At 43.5% G+C, this 21,765-nt stretch overlaps 2 protein-coding genes across 13 annotated transcripts in view; one reads left to right on the top strand and one right to left on the bottom strand.

The window, feature by feature from the left end:
* MED12L (mediator complex subunit 12L) overlaps window positions 1-21,765 on the top strand; it is a 343,991-nt gene that overhangs the window by 157,555 nt on the left and 164,671 nt on the right. The gene's annotated exons all lie outside the window — the stretch shown is intronic.
* The window catches only part of P2RY14 (purinergic receptor P2Y14), a 64,877-nt gene that overhangs the window by 33,330 nt on the left and 9,782 nt on the right, over window positions 1-21,765 (bottom strand). For 4 of the 11 annotated variants that reach the window (XM_065943502.1, XM_065943505.1, XM_065943506.1 and 1 more), the window contains exon 2: window positions 1,372-1,475. The exons of 3 other annotated variants lie outside the window; for them this stretch is intronic. Coding sequence is in view for 1 of the 8 variants with exons in the window: in XM_065943501.1 (XP_065799573.1) it covers window positions 813-841 (29 nt within the window). In the remaining 7 variants the exon portion in view is untranslated. Of the gene's footprint in view, window positions 1-812; window positions 867-1,371; window positions 1,695-21,765 lie in introns of those variants that run through there. 4 more of the 11 variants (XM_065943503.1, XM_065943507.1, XM_065943504.1 and 1 more) reach the window with 3 other exon arrangements.

Here is a 21,765-nt window from a genome sequence, read left to right as displayed (position 1 = left end):
GGGATATTACTTAGCCATAAAAAAGAAATGAAATTGAGTCAGTTGTAGTGAGGTTCAGAAGGAGAAAACAAGTATCGTACATTAACTCATATGTATGGAATCTGGAAAAACTGGTACTGATGACCTTTTTGCAGGAAAGAAGTAGAGACATAGATATAGAGAACGGATTTGCGGATGCAGCAAGGGAAGGAGAGGGAGGGACAGATGGAGAGAATAGCGTTGACATGTATATGCACCATCGTGCGTAAAATAGCTGGTGGAAAGCTGCTAAATGACAGGGATCTCAGCTCAGGGCTCTGTTCCCACTTAGATGGGTGGGATGGGGGCATTGGGAGGCAGGCTCAAGAAGGAGAGTTATGTGTATACATGTAACTAACTCAAATTGTTATAGAGCAGAAACAAATGCTACATTGTAGTTATCCTCCATTAAAAATATTTTTCCCCTTTATTGAATTAAAGAGGAAAAATAAATAAAAGGAGATTTGTGTGAGAAATTCATACCGAAAGGCAAATAACAGATGTTGTGAGGAAAGAACTATGCAATTCAGTTTCTTTAAATTTTTAGAAAGGAAGTCATTAGTGAAATATTTGAATTATTTTGGGGGATTCTGTGTAACACTATTAATACTGGCTGGGGAATGTGAATTATTATTAATGTGAGGAGTTTCAAAGTAGAAAATATTTCATGTATGAGAGCTTATAATAAACCCTCCATTAAAAAAAAAAAAAACCAAGAAACTTCTGAGACATATAGTACAAGCTAAAACAGCAACTGAGGCTCTTAAAATTCCCGAAAATCAAGTGGGACTCACCCTTCAATCCACAGAGGTAGCCCAGGCATTTAGCGCTTCAGAGAAGACTTAAAATGCTCGCTTGCATGAAGTATTTCATCTTTGCTTTCAGTTTTCAGTGGGGTTGTGGCCTTTTGTGCTGTTACACCAAACCTGTTGTTTTTCCCTCCAGTATTTTAGTTCTTTACTGGATTCCCTCAGCTCTGAGGATTACATCATAACCCAGCTGTATTTGTGCTCTTTACCATTTCCAAAACTGATTTTAACTCACTATCCACAGACACACAACACTGTCTTATATTTTACAAGCAATAAAGATAAAGTTTCTAAAACAGGAGTTTACAAAAGCCTGTGCATAAGGTCGTGAAAGAAAATCCTGCTTCATGCAATTAAAAAGAATATTTACAGAGAAAATTGGGCTTAGTTTAGTCTTGGAACCTGGAAAAGTAAAATCTCACCTGTAAATCTGTCACTCTGTTATCAACAGGAATCTAGGACATAAGCGCAAAAGGGCCATTTTACAGTGGTATCACAAATATTCTTTAAATACACTCTGCCTTGGATGGGCTTTTTTACTTACCAGTTTATCCAGTCTCTTGTGGTTTCTGAAGGCAACTGGTTCAGCCACTGGGTGTAACATCTGATGTTGAGGGGAATCTGCTTTGCTTTCTGCCTGGACTCCTGCTGTTGACCAGTGGGGAATGCTGCATTAGCACTCAAACGAAACATTTAAAGTGCTCTGTGAAATGCTGACATCTCGCCAGGGACTTGAACGTCAAGTACCACAGATGTCCAGTCCTCTCCGGAGCCCAGCTCTCTCCTCTGTGCTTGTGTGAGTTCAGTCTGATTTGCATTTAGGGTGACAAATGATCCAGGCTCGATCAAACAGTAACCGGTATGAGACTGGGTACCGAGAGAGAGATGACAGACAGACAGATGCAGAGACAGGGAGAGAGCGAGCCAGTGAGCAAGAGTGAACGTGAGCGAGCACAACCCATCTGGTGAGTGAGCGCTCCAGCTAGCAGCAGGAGGCAGGATCTTTCCCATGCCTGGCTGTGACCTTTGACTGTGAGGCTGTTGTAAGAATAGCTTCTGTATTTATTGGGACGTATTTCCAAGTTGTAGTTCACACGGCCTCACTCACTCCTTGAAAAGTGTTGGAAAACTGAGAAAATATTTGAGAGTAAAGCAGACTGGAACATTTCCCACTTTGAGTGCCAGGGGGAAGGAGCGAGGAGACTCCGTAAGTGCGTGTTTACTGGAGTGTCTTGACCAGCAAAGGCCAAGATCATTATCAAATGAGATGAGAGATTGGAAGGGCCTCAAAGCTGTCTCCTTTGAGCCTGAGTGATTTTCCTGTCTAGCCTCACCCGGTTCTGGGGGGCGAGGACGCGAGGCTTGCTGGTTCCCATTCTACTCCAGGAATTAGGCTTACACATCCCCAGCCTGGACTTGGTGCTGTTGGGCCTCCTGATTTTTCTTCAGGTGAGCACGCTGTTTGTGTCTAATTTCTGAGTGCCATTGAGTGCTAAGTCACTTAGGTCGTGTCTGACTCTTTGTGACCAGGGTTCGCAAAGGCTTCTCTGTCCATGGGATTCTCCAGGCAAGAATACTGGAGTGGGTTGCCATGGCCTCCTCCAACCATCTTCCCAACTCAGGGATTGAACCCAACTCTCTTGTGTCTCCTGCTTTGGCAGGCAGATTTTGTTTTTTTAACCACTGGTGCTCCCTGGGAAGCCCAGGTGGCTAATTTCTGGATTGTTGCCAGGGATCCTTTCCTTTTCTTACCTAGTCCTCTGGTTTAATGCAGTCGTGATACGTCTCCCTGGAGGAAGAGCCTGGATCTCCCATAGTCTGCCAGTTCTGGACTGACATCATCAGCTTTACTTACTTTACCAGTTCCTTTTCCCTTTGTCCTTAGACAGCGTGCTCATTATCAGATATGTATATTATCATTATCAAAATGAAACAAAACCCCTGAAAGCCCCGATTGACCTTAAGTCCCTTTTATTTGGTACTATTGTCCATGGATCACTCAAGCGCTATAAAACATTAAATTCTGATTCACTGTCTCATAACTATCCAGTCAGTCACTAAAATCTGTTTTTTTTAATACCTAAATATTTCTTATCTATGATTCTCACCAAACTCAAAGTCATTTTTGGCCTGTACTCCCTGCCTCCAGTCTTTTCCCCACCCATAAAAGCTGCCGTCCAGTCACCCGTGAGTAGGATCTTTCTAAAACCCAAGCATGCCCATGTCCTTTCTGTGGCTCCTTATCACTGATAAGTTCATGGTATGTAATCCATCAGACTTGGTGCTGTATGACTGGTTTGATCTCCTTGGGACTTCCTTGGTGGTTCAGATGTTAAAGCGTCTGCCTACAATGCGGGGAGACCCGGGTTCAACCTCTGGGTCAGGAAGATCTCCTGGAGAAGGAAATGGCAACCTACTCCAGTATTCTTGCCTGGAAAATCCCATGGACAGAGGAGCATGGTAGGCTGCAGACCATGGGGTCACAAAGAGTCAGACACGACTGAGTGACTTGACTTGACTTGACTTCACTTGATCTCCTTGCAGTCCAAGGGACTCTTAAGAGTCTTCTCTAACACCATAGTTCAAAAGCGTCAATTCTTCGGCGCTCAGCTTTCTTTATCATCCAACTCTCATATCCATACACTACTACTGGGGGAAGCCATAGCTTTCATTATATGGACCTTTGTTGGGCAAGTAATGTCTCTGCTTTTTATTATGCTGTCTAGGTTTGTCATAACTTTTCTTCCAAGGAGCAAGTGTCTTTTAATTTCATGGCTACAGTCACCATCTGCAGTGATTTTGGAGCCCAAGAAAATCAAGTCTGTCATTGTTTCTATTGTTTCCCCATCTATCTGTCATGAAATGATGGGAATGGATGCCATGATCTTCATTTTTTGAGTGTTGAGTTTTAAGCCAGCTTTTTCACTCTCCTCTTTCACTTTCTCCTTTTTCACTCTTTCAAGAGACTCTTTAGTTCCTCTTCACTTTCTGCCATAAGGATGGTGTCATCTGCATATCTGAGGTTGTTGATATTTTTCCCAGCAGTCAGTCTTGATTCCAGCTTGTTCTTCATCTAGCCTGACGTTTTGCATGATGTACTCTGCATATAAATTAAATAAGCAGGGTGACAATATACAGCCTTGATGTACTCTTTTCCCAGTTTTGAACCAGTTTGTTGTTCCATGTCTGGTTCTAATTGTTGCTTCATGACCTGCATATAGGTTTCTCAGGAGACAGGTAAGGTGGTCTGGTATTCGTATCTTTTGAAGAATTTCTTACTGTTTATTTGTTATCCACCCAGTCAAAGGCTTTGGAGTAGTCAACAAAGCAGAAGTACTTGTTTTGCTAATGGAGTAGCACTCTCTGTGACCCCATGGACTGTAGCCTATCAGTCCATGGGATTTTCCAGGCAAGGGTACTGGAGTGGGTTGCCATTTCCTTCTCCAGGGGATCTTCCCGACCCAGGGATCGAACCCAGGTCTTCTGCATTGTAGACAGACGCTTTGACCGTCTGAGCCACCAGGGAAGTCTGGAGTAGAAGCAGATCTTGCTAACGGATGCACATGAATTGAGATAAAGCAGAGATGCTCCCAGACCCAGTTCACAGGTATGACATCTTCATGCTAAGAAGCTGAAGCTCCATCTGGGGATGGAGCTGGGGGTGCCATTCCCACTACACAGGGCTGGGAGCTGCCTCTGCAGTGACTCCTTGAAAAACAAATGCTGAACAGTATTTTTGATTATTATTAAAAAAAAGTCTTCAAATTTCATTTGGTGCTTTGAAAAGTGGAGATGATACTCATGTCTGAAATTTTGTTATATCTGTATACCATCTGCTCTATTTATTATATCTGATTTGCATTGACATGGCATCGCCTTAAAAATCAAATATTTAGCTTTCCTCTAAGTAGAATGACTTTGAAATTACAGATTTTATGTGTTTAATCTTTTAATTAAAGTAAATGCATAGCTAGTTGAGTAAACTTTACTCAACTGCTAGTTGAGTAAACTTGTCTCAGTTTGATCCTCCTGAGTATTTCTCAGACCTGTGGGAACCCAGGTTCAGACACAGTTTGGCCACCCTTCTCTGGGAAGCTGTTCTTTCCTTCCCAGTTTTACTTACAGTGTTTGGTATGTTTCATAAAGGAGACTTCTAAACATTGATAAAGGCCAGAGTAAAAGTTAATGTGTTCACTTTTAGTTTTGAAGGCTTGAGATCCATGATATAAAAATAAACTGACTTTTAAAAATACTCAGTTTGACATGCAGGAATAGGTTTGTTTGTTTGTAATCCAGTAACTGCTAGAACTAGCTCAGTTACAATGAAACCTTGAGCCAAGAGCATTTTTTTAAATAACCAAAACCAGTACTTGGGGCTGTGCACATCAAAACTGGTCCAGTTTTATGGGATTAGATAATGATCGCAGTGTTAAAACTAACAAGAGCTACATGAGAATGCCAAAGGGGGGCAATTTCTTTTTTAAAGGAACTTCTACCTTTATGATGGTTCTGTTTTGTCAGCTGAAGGGAGAATGGGAGGTACCTGAAACTCAAACCTCTGAGTCGTGTGAATTCCACACTTTTGGAAAATTATTAGTGAAGAGCAAAGGTGAGCCCTTGGGGAAACCTGGAGGTATGACAGATCCCTGAACGAGATAAATGTCAGTGCTTCGGATTCAGGTGTGTCCAGTGTGAAATAGGACAGTTTAAACCAGGAGGATGTCCTATAAGCTAGATAATTTAAGAGGCACACAGCCTTTTACAGTATTTTAGCTGATCGTGTCTGTAGTTCTGCACTGTCCCCGTAACCACTGAAATAGCTGTCTGTCCCAGGAGGCACACTCACCACACTCTCCCTCAGGTTGCCCTGAGGCAACAGCACAGGAGACGTGGCTTTGACCGTGTTCCTTTTCCAAACACGTCATCTCTTCTTCCCCCACTGACTCTGTTCAGATCTGCTGGATTGGCCCCTTCCTTCCATCTCTACCTGCTGACCTCTTGTGCATTTCTTAAAACACAGGCCAGACTTCGCCACCTGCGGAGCTTTTCTTTATCTTCCCCCTAAAAATGAACGAATGGTTATCCCCATGGTGCTTAGTCTGAGTTTTGATGAGGCCGCTCCTGACAGTGTATGTAACCTACTGAGTTGCTGGTAGTGACGGCCGTCTCCTTGTTTTGGGCAAAGGAGAGTCTGTCACTGATGATCCCTGTGTCTGTTATTCATGCAGTCACCTGGCTTGTTGGGCTGGAGCGCACGATATTTTTCTGTGGCCTCTCTCATCCTACATGGCCAGGTTGGTTTCCTTGGCTTGGCACCTTACCTGTTAGCACTTCTTGGGCACCCTCTCTCCTAAGACTTCATCTCAGTGAGAAGGCACGATCTTTCAGAGACATGGACATGATTGTAAATGAATGTGAGGACCTCCACTGTACTCCCTTCTTTGTTTTCCTAGTCTAAGAAATATAAACATCCTTTTAATTTTGATTTTTTTTTGTTGGTAATTCGAATTAAACTAAAGTTTTTTTGTCGAAGTTATGCATTTATGTACTTTAAGTAATCAATTTTATAAAACTTGTAAAAAATCCTGCCCGTTTGTGTGCCCCAGTGCTTCCCTTGATCACTTTTTTAGCTACTGCTTTGGGGTGTCAATCCCTATGTTCTTGTTGTAACTGAGAGTTCTTGTCTGCCATGCGTGTCTCTTGATGTGGAAAATGAAGATACAGTTCCTTTATTCTCCATGCTTCTCTTCACCTAGATAATTATGTCTATATTTTTTTTTTTAATAAATCAGTAACCTTTATTCAAATAATTAAAACCATGGCAGCACTGTTTATAACTGAGGCTCATCGCTTACATTAAAAGGGATCATAATTCCCCAGCTGTCTCTGTCACTAGGAGAGACTGTACCCTTTTGCCTAATGCAAGCGGGCTTCCCTGTGCATCCAGGCTGCCCATTTTCCCACTTAGAATTAGTTATGATATGTAAACAAGCTCTATAAATGTTAGCTCTTGTTATCACATTAATATTACAGTTTGAGCCAAACCAAATTTAGTCCAGTTCTTAACCATATGCAAATGAATAAGCCTGAAAGTCCTTTTGCCAGCAGCTGCATTTAGAGAAAACACATGAGGTCCAGGTGTGTGTTTTCATAGTACGACTTTTATTGGATGGATACTTCCTAGTATTATACCTCAACAGGCAGAGAAAATGTGTGTTGTTGACACATCCTTGTTATTTATTGTTTTCTGATATATTTCACTGAAGAGCCCTTCCAGCTTATTCGTTTTAGAATTTTGCTTTTGGCAGCTTGCAATTATTGCTATCTTGAAAAAGTCCCATTCGTGATATATAAATGCTTCCAGAACTGCGTTTTTCATTCTTTCTTGTAACCTGCCACCAAAAGCCCAAATCAGATTGTGATCCTTTGCCTTTTGTAGTTTCTCCAGAAGCCTTATATTATACTTGATAAGCAAGGCCCTTGATTTTATTCATTTAAAAATACAGACAATCACTTAAAAGGTAAAAGCGTCTGAGTCATAAATAGGCAGGCTGGGGGTTGTCCTGTGCAGTTGATGAGATTGTCGGGAGACCCATTTCATGTAAAAATAAACAATCTGCAAAGAGAGCTAACAGCTGAATAATGGGGATGTGAGAGGAACTCTATGACTTTCATTAGTTTATAAAAAAAATCTTACTTTGAGGGTTCATGCTAATTGATAACCCTCATAGTGTGAGAATGTGACTTAAATGTCTACCTAAGCCTTTGTCATAGTTCAAAAAGGGGAGGGTGTCTCAGTGATGAGCACCCAGGAAAGAGAAGGTCCACGGCAGGCGATTGTTGCTGAGCAGACACGTGTGGGCCTGAGGCAGCACCTCTGCGGGGGTGTGTCCGTGGCAGACTCGTCCCAGCCCGTCTTCCTGCAGCCTTTCAGCCCTCCTCTAGGGGATCTTGAGCCATCTGTTAGAGTCCGCCCCTGACATGAAACCTCTGGCCATCTTTGGCTAGAGTTTCATCCAGCCCAAAATGAAGGGAGGAAAAAGCAAAACTAAACAAAACCATAAACACCAGCAAACTTGTCTACTCAATCGTGGAGAAAGGGTCAGGATGGGGTTAATCTGTATTTCTTTAGAGTTAATCCCATATGACATAGAGTCAACCTGGGGCACAAACGTAAGCTCTGCCTCTTACCAGCCCGGGGATGGTGGGCGAGTTATGTCCTCTCGGCATCCCTGTCCTCCTTAGTGTCAACTGCCTCATTCAAGTTGTTTGAAAGTTTAAATGAAATAACGTGTATTTTCTTAATTGCTGTTCTCAGCCAGAGTAAGTAGCCCGTGAATGGTAGGGGCTCTTATTAATATGAGCAAGGGCTAATTGTTGCCTCATAGTTTTGTTGAAGCTGTGTTATCGCTGACTATGTGGGAGGTACAAAATGCTATGCTTTCAAGTTTTAATAAACATTGATTTCCATGGAAAGATCCACATTTGAACAGAAACTTTGGCTCAGTAACCATCCTTATGGAAAAACTCTTTTATAACGTGTGTGTGTGTGTGTGTGTGTGTTCAGTCATGTCCAACTCTCTGCAATCCCATGGACCCCTCCAGGCCCCTCTGTCTATTAGATTTCCCAGGCAACAATACTGGACTGGCTTGCCATTTCCTTCTCCAGGGGATCTTCCTGATCCAGGGATCAAGCCTACATCTCCTGCATCTCTTGCTTTGGCAGATGGATTCTTTACCATGGAGCCACCTGGGAAGCCCCTTTTTATAACTTAGCCATACTTAATTCTGAGAGAAATGCTTCCAAACTGTAGACATAATTTCACAAGGGAATGAGCAACATGCAGGAGCCTGGAAGCCTTTAGAGATGGCACGCCTGATGGAGCACGCCAGTGTTTTCACTTCCCTGGACTCCTGGGTGAGGAAGCCGGGCATCCAGTCCCTTTCCCACCCCTCGTTCCGTCCCTCCTTTCACTCTGTCTCCACAGAGAGTGTGGATGGAGCGTGCTTCCTCTTTCTTGACTGGATCCAACTCCAGAAGTTGTTACGGTTCTACTGTTTGTTCCTAATGTAGACAAACCGTGTGGTCTAAAAGTACCTCTCCATTGCCAGAAATCACATCGGCCTACTGCCCTGCAGGAAAGACCAAAGCTTATTGTGCAGATAGCATTATTTAGCAATGTCTAGATGAGTTTCTGTTATTAAAGGCCTAAGAGATGAAGCAAAATCATAGTAAAGGCAGGAAACATTTTTTTTTCCTTAGGCAAGGAGAGCAAAAGCCAAGACAGGATATTTTGTAAATATTTTTTTAGTTCAGCTGACTGGTTGTTAATTTATTCTGGTGTTTTGTGGGAAATGACAGAGGCTTATTTTATTTTATTTTTTTTTAATAAGCCATTGTGGGGAAAAACAATGTTTGAGTTTGCTCAATAATCTCTTGCCATTTACCAAACCAAATATCACTTATCATACTCTACGTATGAAGTATGTGCTGTTTGTGTGTAGTTCAGATGCTTATTATCACCCTGTTGGAAGCCTTTTGTTTCAAAAGACAAAAAAAAAGCACCATGATGCAGCTGCTTCTGACATAAAAGAGGTGGTATGGTTTTAAAAAGGAAGCGATTATGAGAGCGTGCCGACATTTTCAGTCTGTCGAGTTTCCTCGCAGTCATTTGGGATGGTTTCTAAGTGGTCTTGCCTGCCAGGCATCTGATGTACAATCTTTCTCTGTAGCTGTAACTTTACAACTTCAGCTTAATCCTTGTTTTACTGAACGCCAGTTGGCGTGTTTTAGTTAGTCTAAATATTTATAGGATCTTACCTCTGCGTATTTATCTTTTAGGCATTTGTGACATTTCTTAACGTGTGGTCGAGAGGATGTAAGAGGCATTATGTCTGAGTAATGGAGCAGGAGAGCTCCAGAGTATTTGCCCTCATAAGACTGACTCAGGCTATCCTGGCTGTGGGTCCTTGGGCACATTACTCAACCTCTCTGTGCCTCAGCAGTCTCTTGCTTGGGATGATCCCTGCAAAAGCAGTGGTAATATTTAACTCAGCATATTCTGTGACCATAAAGAAAGCTGAGTACCGAAAAACTGATCCTTTCAAACTGTGGTGCTGGAGAAGACTCTTGAGAGTCCCTTGGACAGCAAGGAGATCAAACCTGTCAATCCAAAAGGAAATCAACCCTGACTACTCATTGGAACGACTTCTCCTGAAACGAAGCTCCCATACTTTGGACACCTGATGTGAAGAACCGACCCATTGGAAAAGACACTGATGCTGGGATAGATTGGAGGCAGGAGGAGAAGGGGGCGACAGAGGTTAAGATGGTTGGATGGCATCACCGACTCGATGGACATGAGTTTGAGCAAGCTCTGGGACATAGTGAAGGAAAGGGAAGCCTGCTGTGCTGCAGTCCATGGGATCACAAAGAGTTGGACACGACTGAGTGACTGATCAGCAGCATTATATGCCTGCCAAGCACACAGAAGAGCAGAATGAATGTTGCCTGTCATAAGTCTTATTCCGCACTGGAGAATTAAAAAAAACTTGAAATGCATTGTAGGGAGTTTCTTATCTGTCAGAGGTAATGATTGCTTGGAGAAAACATGATTTTGAAATGTCACTTTAAATATAGTACTTATGGATCTGTATTTTATTATAATTTCCCCCTGGCCTATGTTCAGACTATCTTCTAAGTGTCTCTGCACCATTTGGTGTAGATGAGGTTCTCACAAATTTTTATATTACAGGTTTCCTCCACATATGATGACATTTGAATGGTAATTCATATTTACTGCTTCCTTTCCCACTGTTTTTTTTAGAACTCATTTTAGACATTTTGTTTGAAGACAACATAAGAATCAGTATGTTTTGGCTTTAAGTTCAATTTTTCTTGCATGGAGCTCTATTTTTTATAAAATAGAATAGTGAAGGTGCAGACTTAATAAACATATTCTTCCAATGTGTGGGTCATTATGGTGCTGAGAGATCTCTAGGCCAACCTTTGTGATTCAGATTCATTCAAGGCACCAAATCGAGTCCATACACTACTTATTTGTGGTAGATTAGGAAGATCTGGAAGCTACCTAATAGCTAGCTCAGAGGCATAATCAAACACTCCAGACCCTCACACTTACTACTTCTAATATAACTTCACTACTCTCCTTGTTGACTTGCTGCTGACATAAGAAAATTTGTGTGTTCCAGCATGAGTGCCACATAGACACCAGGTAGAGAAGATTTCCTAATGTCTTCTTGGAGAAGGAAGGAAACCCAGGTGACGAATGAAGTGTAGTCTGGGACTGGCCCTCGGTTAAGTTCCAAGGTACCCCTGGCAGCAGGAGAACTGGCACTGTCTAAGCTACTTTCAGAGGCTCTGTTGGATCAGCAGATTTGTGACACATCCCGAGGAATGTGGGGAGTTTTTCCTTTGTACCTCGGTTCACTTCAAATTGATCGTCAAAGCTGATGTGCTTGGGCCGGCGCTGTGCCTCTGCCGGCTGCAGGCTGGGGCAGGTGTGAGGGTGCTCTGGAGGTGGGTGCTCTTCTCTGGGCCTGGCCTTTGTCACCTGGGAGATGGTGCTGGTAATGTTGCCTCCCTGACTGAGTTGCTGTGTGCGTTAGGGGAAATAGTGCACATGGAACGCACGCAGTTTGTGGCGCCAAGTAGAACTAATAAATGTTAGTGTTATTTCTGTTGATTTCTCCAAGTCAAGAAAATGATAATGATAATTGTATTCTGTTCCTCCTCCCATGCCCTTCAGTAGGCATATCTTAAAAAAAGGTTTAGCATTTTGATTCTTGGAGCGTCCACCTGTATGCTATAGATGCACCATCTCTTAGAGGTTGTGCAAACAGGATCTCAACGCTTCGTGTCAGTGGTGAGGTTTGGGGAACTTTGGGGAAAGGTGTGAACAAACATGGGCAGGAAGTGGGGATGGAGATGATATTGTAAGGATATGCTTTTTACTTACAGGCTCACGGGCTCATTTAATTCCTCAGTTTTAATGACTGAATTGCATGAAAGATTATCTAAAATCCTTTCCTCCTCAAATTTTTCAGTCCTCCTTAAATTTTTCAGACTTTTTCAGGCAGTTGTAGTATGTTTTAAGATGTTGATTCAGACTCCGGTTCTGGCAACGTGTTCTCAAATGGGGTTTGTGTGTATGGTGTGTATGTCTGGTTTTGTTTTGAGGGGCAGAGCAGTAGAATCCATTTTTTCCTTACTGAAACCTTAAATGGAACTCTAGTGGTTCCATTTAAACAGGTGAGAATACACCTTTGAGTGCAGATGGGGATGCGGCGAGGACTTGTCTTGCCTACTCAGTCCCTACCGGTTGCCCACCAAGCTACGTCTGTGATCTCCTGTGGCTAAGAAATGCAGTTTGAAAACCGTGCCATTCTAGTGAATTCTGTGAAACACTTTTGTTCTAGAATAAGTCTGTCACACAAGTTGCAGCGGTGGGCTTCAGAGATATTTTAGTAATTCAAGACCACTGAATTGACATTTAGAAGCTGCGATGGAGATAAGAGGTAACAAAGGGATTGTTGCTGATTGAATCTGGTGTCTTTGGGAAGTTACAATATCAGGACACACAAAACTCCAGTGAGATAACCAATTAACTCAGGCTTGGGTTTCCTCCCTTCCCAGACCTGGTTGCGTTGGTGTGCGGGCAGCAGGTCTGAGCTTGTGCACTGGACCAGGCGGTACCACCAGCTCCCTGGCCCTTCCTGGGATAATGTGAGCTGCTTTCTGGGTCAGATGTCTTTGGGGGCTGGAGTATTTAAAACGGAAACAGCTTGTCTTAAACCAGGACTGTCTAGTAACTTTGCATTCCTGCTGTGTTTGAACATGTCCCCCTTTTGTGGTAGCTGCAGTATCCACATGCACTTCAGGCCTTTCCGAGATGGGCCTAGAACTCAGAGAGGACCCCGGGGCCCGGACAGTTATCCGCCCTGCAGGGACACGCGTGGGCCGTGGAGCCCCACGGGGTCAATAGTAACATAGGCGCCAAGGTATTTGCCTTTTCTTTGAGTGACAGTGCCTTCCTCTTTTGCATTTTCATTTGGTGTGTGCACGTGTATGTTCTTCTTAAAGTGAGTTAAGGGGTTTTTTTTGGCTTAAGATAACTTAATTTCTCTAATTCTGATAAGTACATGTACTTATGTATATATTAAATACATGATTATTTATTATCATTAATCAAACTTACAACTCCCCCCCCCCCCCCCAGCCTTGTAAAAAGCATTTGGTGATGCTCTAGAATGGAATGGCAAAAAAAAAAGGGTTCACCTGAAGCCTTGAGCTCTGTTTGCATCTGATCACGGTGCTGTGGGACAGTGGCTGCGTAGCTCGCTTTGAGAAGGTTGCTGTCTGTGACATGCTATGAATATCTCCTTTTGAACTGTAGTGTACTTTTCATCTCAGCTTTAAGATTGAGGAGAGACCTTTTGATCTGAGCTTCCTTGCTCCAGGAAATACTTCAGAAGAGATGTCACTTACCAAAGGTTTAACCAAAACAGGTTTGAATAGGGTGACCTCAGAATTTAGTATGCCAGCTGGGGCACTTTTGGGAGCAGAGAAGGGTGTTAATTATAATTAGCGTGGGGCTGCAGGAGTGAGCTGGTTCTGTCATGGGCAAATGGGACGGATGTTTGCCCCGTGGTAAGTACACTGTTGAGAGTCAGAAGAGAAATTTCGAAGTCCCCAAATCTTTTGAAAGCCCAGGCCTTACCTAAAACCTTAAAGCGAGCCTCAAGACAGACAGGTGCTGCCTTGTCTGCCTTTGTAGTGAGTGCTGCTCTGCCGTCGGGTTGGCATTGACGAGCCCATTTATTGACCATCTGCTGTGTGTAAGTACTCTGTGCCAGTATTCAGGAGGACTCTTTCATGAACTATGTAGAAGAGCTTGCAGCTTTTCCACACACAAGTTTAGAGAGTCCCGGCTTACAGTTTATCCCCGGGGCCTTCTCTTTGTGCTCTGTTTATTCTCTGTTGTGATTCCTTCATGATGTCTCTCTGTAATCCATCCTATTCCCTCCCTTCTGTAATTCCAACATTTTAATTCTAAGTTATTTGGAGCCAAATTCCCCAGCCTCCCCACCTTTTTTTGGTTATGTGATAAATATTTCAAATCTGTAATCTGAAGTGGGGCGCTCAGGACGTTTTCTAGTTTGGGGTCAGCTAGCATTCATCTTACAGTAAGTCCTCACTGTATTGATGGGTGTAGCTGATTACTATTAATCATTTAATGGTGACTCCAAATTTCTTAAAGTGTGTTCAAGTTTGAGAATTACTACTAAATCGACAATGTGTAGCAGCTTTAGGTGGTGAAGACCTCTCAGAATTTGATGAAAGTCAGAAAGCTAGAAAAATGCATATCTATATTTTGTATAATAGCAGGGCTTTGGGGAAGCCGTGTTTCAGTCCTGTGACATAAACGAAGCACTCTAGTTTTCAGAATAAATCCTATAAGAATTATTAGAGTAAGTCACACACCAGTGATTGTTCTGTCTTGTGGTTTGTCACTAGCTGCTGTTTTTTTTTTTTTTTTCCTTTCCGTGGAGAGTTCACGCCCTGAGATTTTCTCCAGGCGTTAACCTGGGCCCTGCGGTGAATGTCAAGATGGTACCTGGTGGGTGGTCCTGACTCATGCTCACTCAGCCACAGACTGGATGTGGTGTAGACTCTTCTGGTGGGCCCCCACCCAGCTGGGAGTGTGGGAGGAGACTTGAATGAATTTCCTTTACTTTAAACAACTTACTTTTAAAAATTAACTTGCTTTAATGTTTTAGTGAATTGCATTTACTAAAACAAGTACAGTTTTAAACATTTCTAAGGAATGCATGGGCAAATTAGAAATATGGATGAATAAAAAAGGGTTAAAAGATGACAGGGTAACCAGTTATTTTTCTGTAAATGGTAAAAATGAAAAGTACAGGAATAGTCACTCGGTGACTTTATGCTTTCTAGTTATGCACGAGTTTAATAAAAATAGTAGTAATAACACCTAACATTTGTTGAAATTTTATAACATTCCAGATACCGTTGTGTTTACACACCCTATTTACAGTAACTCATTAAAACCTGATAGCTGATGTGTGAGTAAGTCTTGTTATTTTACCCCAATATAGCAAGGGCAGTAAAGCTCAGAGTGGTTAAGCATCTCGATCGAGGTCACACAGCTGGTAAAGATTTGAGTTGAGAATTTGAGACGTTTATTCTCTGTCTCAAATGTGTACCCTCTTCTGGTCTTCTAGGATGATAAACCTACTGTGAATCACTGCTGGATGGTGGTGGGGTGCAGGGGAGGAGAGGAGACCCCTTTAGGGGAGTGTGTTGGGGCTGAGCATTGAGAACTGGGATGTTTCTGTGTGGATCAGGTTTGTGCAGAGATGGGTCAGTGACTCAGGAGTATACACAGATCTGTGGTTTGTACCCTTTAGTAATTAGGCTGATCATCCACCTCACCTTGAAATATGTGTCTTTCCTTTGTAATCAACAAGTGGAACTGCTGAGAGAATGTCTGCTGACTGATATCTTTCGACTTGTCTTAAAATGAGGGACACCTGTTTAATTTTAAACTGGGTATCATGACATCCCCTGTGCTGAACATTGACAAACAGCTGGACCTAGAAGGAAATGTACACATGTAGTGTTCACAGATTAGCGATACACTGAGGGCTGACAGAATTACTATAGGTCACGGAGCCTTTGAGTAACATTTATTTGTAAAGTTGCCTTGTACTTGATCTTGAAGGTAGCCCCAATTTGGGTCATACTGACTTTCCACATAATCATGAACTTTGGATGTTTTGTCATTAAAATTAATAATCATTTTCCCTAAAATTATTTCCCAGAACACTGACTTTTTTTCTGTAAAGTTATTTAAAAGAAAGAATCCAGGAGCAAATTTATCTAATACACTTAGTGAATAAGGACTTGTCTCTGAGAGATGAGTAATGTAGAGGTTAAAAACTCAGGCTACAGGGTTGAAATTCCAAATTCCTGGATTAAAATCCCTCACTTAGCAGCTCTTTGAGTCTGGCTAAAATACTTAACTCATCATGGCAAATAGAAGGGGGAAAGTGGAAGCAGTGACGGATTTTATTTTCTTGGGCTCCAAAATTACTACAGATGAAGACTGGAGCCAGGAAATTGAGATGCAAACCTAGATATTAAAAAGCAAAGACATCACTTTGCTGACAATGGCCCATATAGTCATATCTATGGTTTTGTCATGTGTGGATGTGAGAGTTGGACCAGAAAAAGACTGAGAGCTGAAGAATTGATGCTTTCGGCTTGTGGTGCTGGAGAAGACTCTTGAGAGTCCCTTGAACTTCAAGGAGATCAAAATAGTCAATCCTAAAGGAAATCAACCCTGAATATTCATTGGAAGGACTGATGTTGAAGCTTCAATACTTTGGCCTCCTGATACAAAGAGCTGACTCATTGGAAAAGACCCTGATGCTGGGAAGATGGGCACAAAGAGGAGGGGGCAACACAGAGAAGAGATGGTTAGATAACATAACCAACTCAGTGGACACGAATATCATGACCTAGAGATGGTGAAGGACAGAAGAGCCTGGCGTGCTGCAGTCCATAGGATCGCAAAGAGCTGAGCTTGAGTTAGCCTCTGATCACACACCCGCTCACCCCCACCCCTGCCTCTCCGTATCCCATAGGATTGTTGTAAGAATTCAGTGAGATAATACTCATTATTCACGAAGCGTCAGTGTGATATTGAAAGAGTGGAAAGCCTGCAGTAAATGTGCATGCATGCCTGCCTGCTAAGTCACTATGGACTTATGGACAGCAGCCCACCAGGCTCCTCTGTCCACAGGATTCTCCAGGCAAGAATACTGGAGTGGGTTGCCATTTCCTTCTCTGCAGTAAATGTGAGCAGTTGTTAAATCCTTGAAAAGCACAGGTTACTATCTTGCCATTGCTCCCCACCCACCTAGCAGTATGTCTCCATGACTTTTCCATGTCAGTATTTTTTTTTGTTTTTAAGATTTTTTTTTTTTTGATGTGGACCATTTTTAAAGTCTTTATTGATTTTGTTGCAACATTGCTGTTTTATGTTTTGGTTTTTCGGCCACAAGGCATTTGGGATCTTAGCTCGCCGACCAGGGATTGAACCCACGCTCCCTGCATTAAAAGGTGAAGTCTTAACCACTGGACCGCCAGGTTCTGGACCTCACCCCTGTCAGTTCCTAAAACTCATTTCTCTTTTGAATCGTTGCACACCATCCCATTGAATGAGAGAATCATTAAAGGTTATTTGGGTTATTTCATATTTTTCCATTGTTGTAAATACCTCATACACTTACTCCCTGCTCCTCTGACATTCCCCTGAAAACTTTGAAGGTCGTGTTTTTTTTTTTTTTTTAATTAGTTGGAGGCTAATTACTTCACAACGTTTCAGTGGGTTTTGTCATACATTGACACGAATCAGCCATATAGTTACATGTATTCCCCATCCCGGTCCCCCATCCCACCTCCCTCTCCACCCATCCCTCTGGGTCCTCCCAGCCCACCAGGCCTGAGCACTTGACTCATGCATCCCACCTGGGCTGGTGATCTGTTTCACCATAGATAATATACATGCTGTTCTTTTGAAACATCCCACCCTCACCTGTTTTGAGATTGGCTTTAGTACCACTGCTGTAATGATTTCCATTGTTTTATAAACACTTGTTCAATGGGGTATCAGGCAGAATTTGTGCTCATTTAGCATAAAACTAAATAATTATTGGACATCTAGTCCTATAAATTGGAAAATTGAGGGCAGCAGGAATGAGTTCTCTCAGATAAGGAAGAGGAAACTGCCTAAGAGCCTTTATTGAAAACTTCTTAGGGCCCGTCTCTCAGAAACTCAAACCTAAACTCCTGAGCTGGTGTGTAATTGTGGAAGGTGCACATAAGCCAGCCTGGAGAGGTTCCTCATTTATATTCGATGAAATGCCTTTTGCCTGAAATTGTTCCTCCTTATACTGCAGTTTAGTTTGTGTGGTCATGATCAGCGCTGGGAAGCCTCCCCTCCTGCCTTCCTGCTTCACACCTTCTCCCTCCAGCCCCCACGGCCTCTTCTGTGGCCAGCTGCCGGAGCCCACACCCCATCAGGGCGTGCCTTTGGTGGCCCCCGCGGGGAGAGACTGTGACTGAGATCTGCTCGTGGCCTGCCAGGCCCTCTCTGACCGCGCTGGTCTTTGCCCGGCTCTCCTGCTGTTTCCTGTGCTCTCAGACGCAGTCCTGTTGCAGCTGCATCAGCCTGCTTGCTGCCTCTGCGCCTCCTCCTCCCCCTGCTCCCCCTCCAGCATGTCAGCCCCACCTGGAGACCTTTGCAGACGCGCTTCCTCCCCGTGTCTTCCTCACTGTGCTTAGGTCCCCTGTTCTGGCCCCGGCGTCTTCACCGCGGCCGCGCCTGGTCACCTCATCCACGCGGCACGCCCCGTCAGGTCCCGTCCCGCGCCGGCCCGTCCTGCCTGTCGGCTCCTTCCCCAGGACTCTGAGCTCCTGACGTCAAGCACTCTGTCAGATGAACGGCTCTGTGGCCGGCACAGCGGGCACCGGGGAAGTACTCAGTAAAGCTGCTTGAACTAATGAGGGGATCAGGGCAGCAGAGGGGCTTGTGGACTTTCACGTCTGATGCTGCGTTTCGAGGCTTTAGTCTGAATAGCGATGACAGCAGCAAAGAGCAGAGCACGTGACCTTTCCGAGAGTTCAGAAAAGCTGTCCTTCAGTGTATTTTTCAGAGCATAGGCTTGTAATGGTTGCTGAGCAATTTTCAAAAAACAGAAATGCCATGGCTTGATTTCTCACCTTTGAGAACTGTCCTTGGCTTTTTGGTTTTCCTCTTGTGTTTATATCTTGTGTCACGAAAGTGGTTTTGAGTCTTTGTTCTCATTTTCTCGAATGCCCACTTGCAGAGTGCTTCCCCTCCTGCCCTCCCCGCCTCGCGTTAGTGGTGACAGCCTTACAGTATACCCAGGCTGCCTTCCCTCCCGGGGGGTAGGAAGTATATGGCTGGCTCATCCACGGTCATTCCTGTCTCTAAAGGGGGGTCTGAGCAGTGGTTTCAAGCTTTTTCTTGGCTTCTGGGCTGGGCTCCAGGGCTTTCAGGGGAGCTGGAGTTCTTGTCTTAACCTGATTAAGAGCCTTTCCGTTTCCATCTGTCTAGTGTATGAGTGTTCCCTATAAGACTTTGTTTGAGTAAGATGTGCCTCATGAATAAAACAGTATCAGAACACTTCTGATGTTGAGATGTCACTTCCCTTTTCAGGGAACAATGAGAGGACTTGGAGCAGGGAGGGCCGTGTATCCCTGAGAATTGAAGGTGGCAGGCAAAGGCAAGGGAGGCCTGTTCCCGATGATTCTGCCTCGTTCTGACCCAAGGAGACGTTTGATTGATGTCTGTGCCTTAAACTTAATCACAAGGGGTTTGTGAGCCACTGGCCGAGGCTCTGTGGGTGGTGTATGCAGGTGCCCTTGGCTTCGCTGCCACCTTTCTTTGTCTTTTTTCAGTTCCTCCTCTCCCCTGAGTGCTCCTGTTTGTGGTGCAACATCGCCAACATCGCCGTGGAAGTTTTATGCTACCGGTTGCTCCTGGCTCTGTGCGTTGGGGGAAGGCTCATCTGATTTCTGTTAAATCTTTTGATTTCCCTGTGTGCCCTCAATTTCCAAGTCTTTTAAAATCCTCCATTACAATGAGAACATGAACTCATCCAAGTAAAAATGTAAATACACTTGTAAAAGTATTTGAGCTTATCACTGAATGTATCTGGAAATTCCAAACAGAAGAAGTTCCTGGGCTCACATTCACAGTACCCACCAAGATGGAAAGCAGTTAGTTGTTGAGTGAATGAATTAGCATGAAACACAGGTTGCCTCGACTCTGGACACAGCTGTCTTTGCACAAAAGCACTTGTATAATAGTGCGGTGGTGTGTGTGCACTTCTGACTGCCACATTTATCTTAGCTCTAAGAGATGGGGGTGCTGCATGTGATTTTTCTTGAATAGTCTTTTGTATTCTAGCTCTTCGAAGTAAATGAAGACGTGAATAAGTAAGTGACATGAACAAATCAGTGGAAAGGAACTCCAGCCATAGGAAAAAGCTTTAAGACTTGGTGGCTCGGCACAGGGGAAAACGAAGTATGTAAACAGTTGGGTGTCCGGAAAGGTGAAAGGTGCGGGCCAGAACAAAAGTTGCTGTAGATGTGACATGTGTGAGGAAGAAGTGACCTCTCAGTCAGAAAGTGGCCTCCTCACGGCCAGCTGACCACACCCTGCAGCTGGTGGGATCTTAGTTTGCAGACCAGAGATCAGACCCAGACAGGGAAAGCACAGAGTCCTAACCCCTGGACCGCCAGGGAGCTCCCTGAGGGTCTGCCATTTCTATAAGCTCCCTCCTCACTGAGTCAGCCTAGCCTCTCGTGGGATCCTTTCAGCGTGGTTTAATAGGGATTTTGGGGGAAGCTGGGCTTCCCTGGTAGCTTGGCTGGTAAAGAATCTGCCTGCAATGCAGGAGACCCTAGTTCGATTCCTGGTTCCGGAAGATCCGCTGGAGAAGGGAACGGCTACCCACTCCAGTATTATGACTTGGAGAATTCCATGGACTGTGTGGACCCGCAAAGAGTCGGACCCGCCTGAGTGGCTTTCACTTTCACTTGGGGAAAGCTAGGACTTACTTCATGCCTGATGGTGAGTTGGATCAGTGCTGCGAAGTACAGGAGAACTGTGCTAATTAAATGATGTGGGCAGCTCATTCTAGACTATGAACAGTGAAAGTGAAAGTCACTCAGTCGTGTCCGATTCTTTGCAACCCCATGGACTATACAGTCCGTGGAATTCTCCAGGCCACAATACTGGAGTGCGTAGCCTTCCCCTTTTCCAGGGGATCTTCCCAACCCAGGGATCAAACCCAGGTTTCCTGCACTGCAGGCAGGTTCTTTAACAGCTGAGCCACAAGGGAAGCCCAAGAATAGTGGCGTGGGTAGCCTGTCCCTTCTCCAGCGCATCTAGCTATGAGGGAAGCCCGTTCTAGACTGTATTTCTTGCATATTAGAGTTTCTTACATTCTTTCCATGAAAAGTTTATTTTTACTTATTGGAACCGTTAAGTATTTCAGGGAATATTAATATGACTTAAGACAATATGTCTTACTGGGAGCTTGTGTGCTATCTTTATTCCTTTTGACCTTCAGCTGTAGAAAGGATCGTACACTTAGGAAGGCATAAAAAATAACGGAGTGCTATTAAGGAAATAATGGTAATTGAACTGCTTGATGAGAAAAGGAATTTAAATATGTAACTTAACCAAATTCAAATATCTAGACACAAACCCTTCTTTTCTCTTTAAAAAGAAAGAATACCAGGTTTATATGGCACTTTCTCTTCTTTTCAACCTAAATTATAAGTAAACTACTGTTGATTATTTCCAAGAGCTGTTAGCTTGTGAAGCTGAACCATCATTGAAAATAGAAAACTTGCAAACTACAAATGAGTGTCTAAGTTTTTGTTTAGATGTAGTTTTCCTATGGCATTTCATCAGTTGTAGTGTGGAAACTTAAGCTAAAGCAGAGTAATAAGAAATGAGTGTTGCTAAAGAAAGAGTGTATTTTGGTTCAAAACTATTAAGGAAGCTATTAAGATTCCCAGGTGGTGCTCACGGTTAAGAATCTGCCTGCCAGTGAAGGAGACACGAGAGATATGGGTTCAATTCCTGGGTTAGGACGATCCCCTGGAGGAGGAAAGTGGCAACCTAGATCAACTGCATTACTAAGTACGTATGAAATGCTCTGTGATCCTAGTTAATTTATTAATTTCCCCAAGCTCCAATTAAATGGGAAAGAATATTTTTACTATTCTCAATTCTTCATTTTCTTAGTAAAATCTCAAGTAGACTTTATGTGAATAGCAGGAACATTTGTC

The sequence above is a fragment of the Muntiacus reevesi genome, chromosome 8 (genome assembly GCF_963930625.1).
Source record: "Muntiacus reevesi chromosome 8, mMunRee1.1, whole genome shotgun sequence".
NCBI classification, from domain to species: domain Eukaryota; kingdom Metazoa; phylum Chordata; class Mammalia; order Artiodactyla; family Cervidae; genus Muntiacus; species Muntiacus reevesi.
This window is presented reverse-complemented; position numbering and strand designations above follow the sequence as displayed.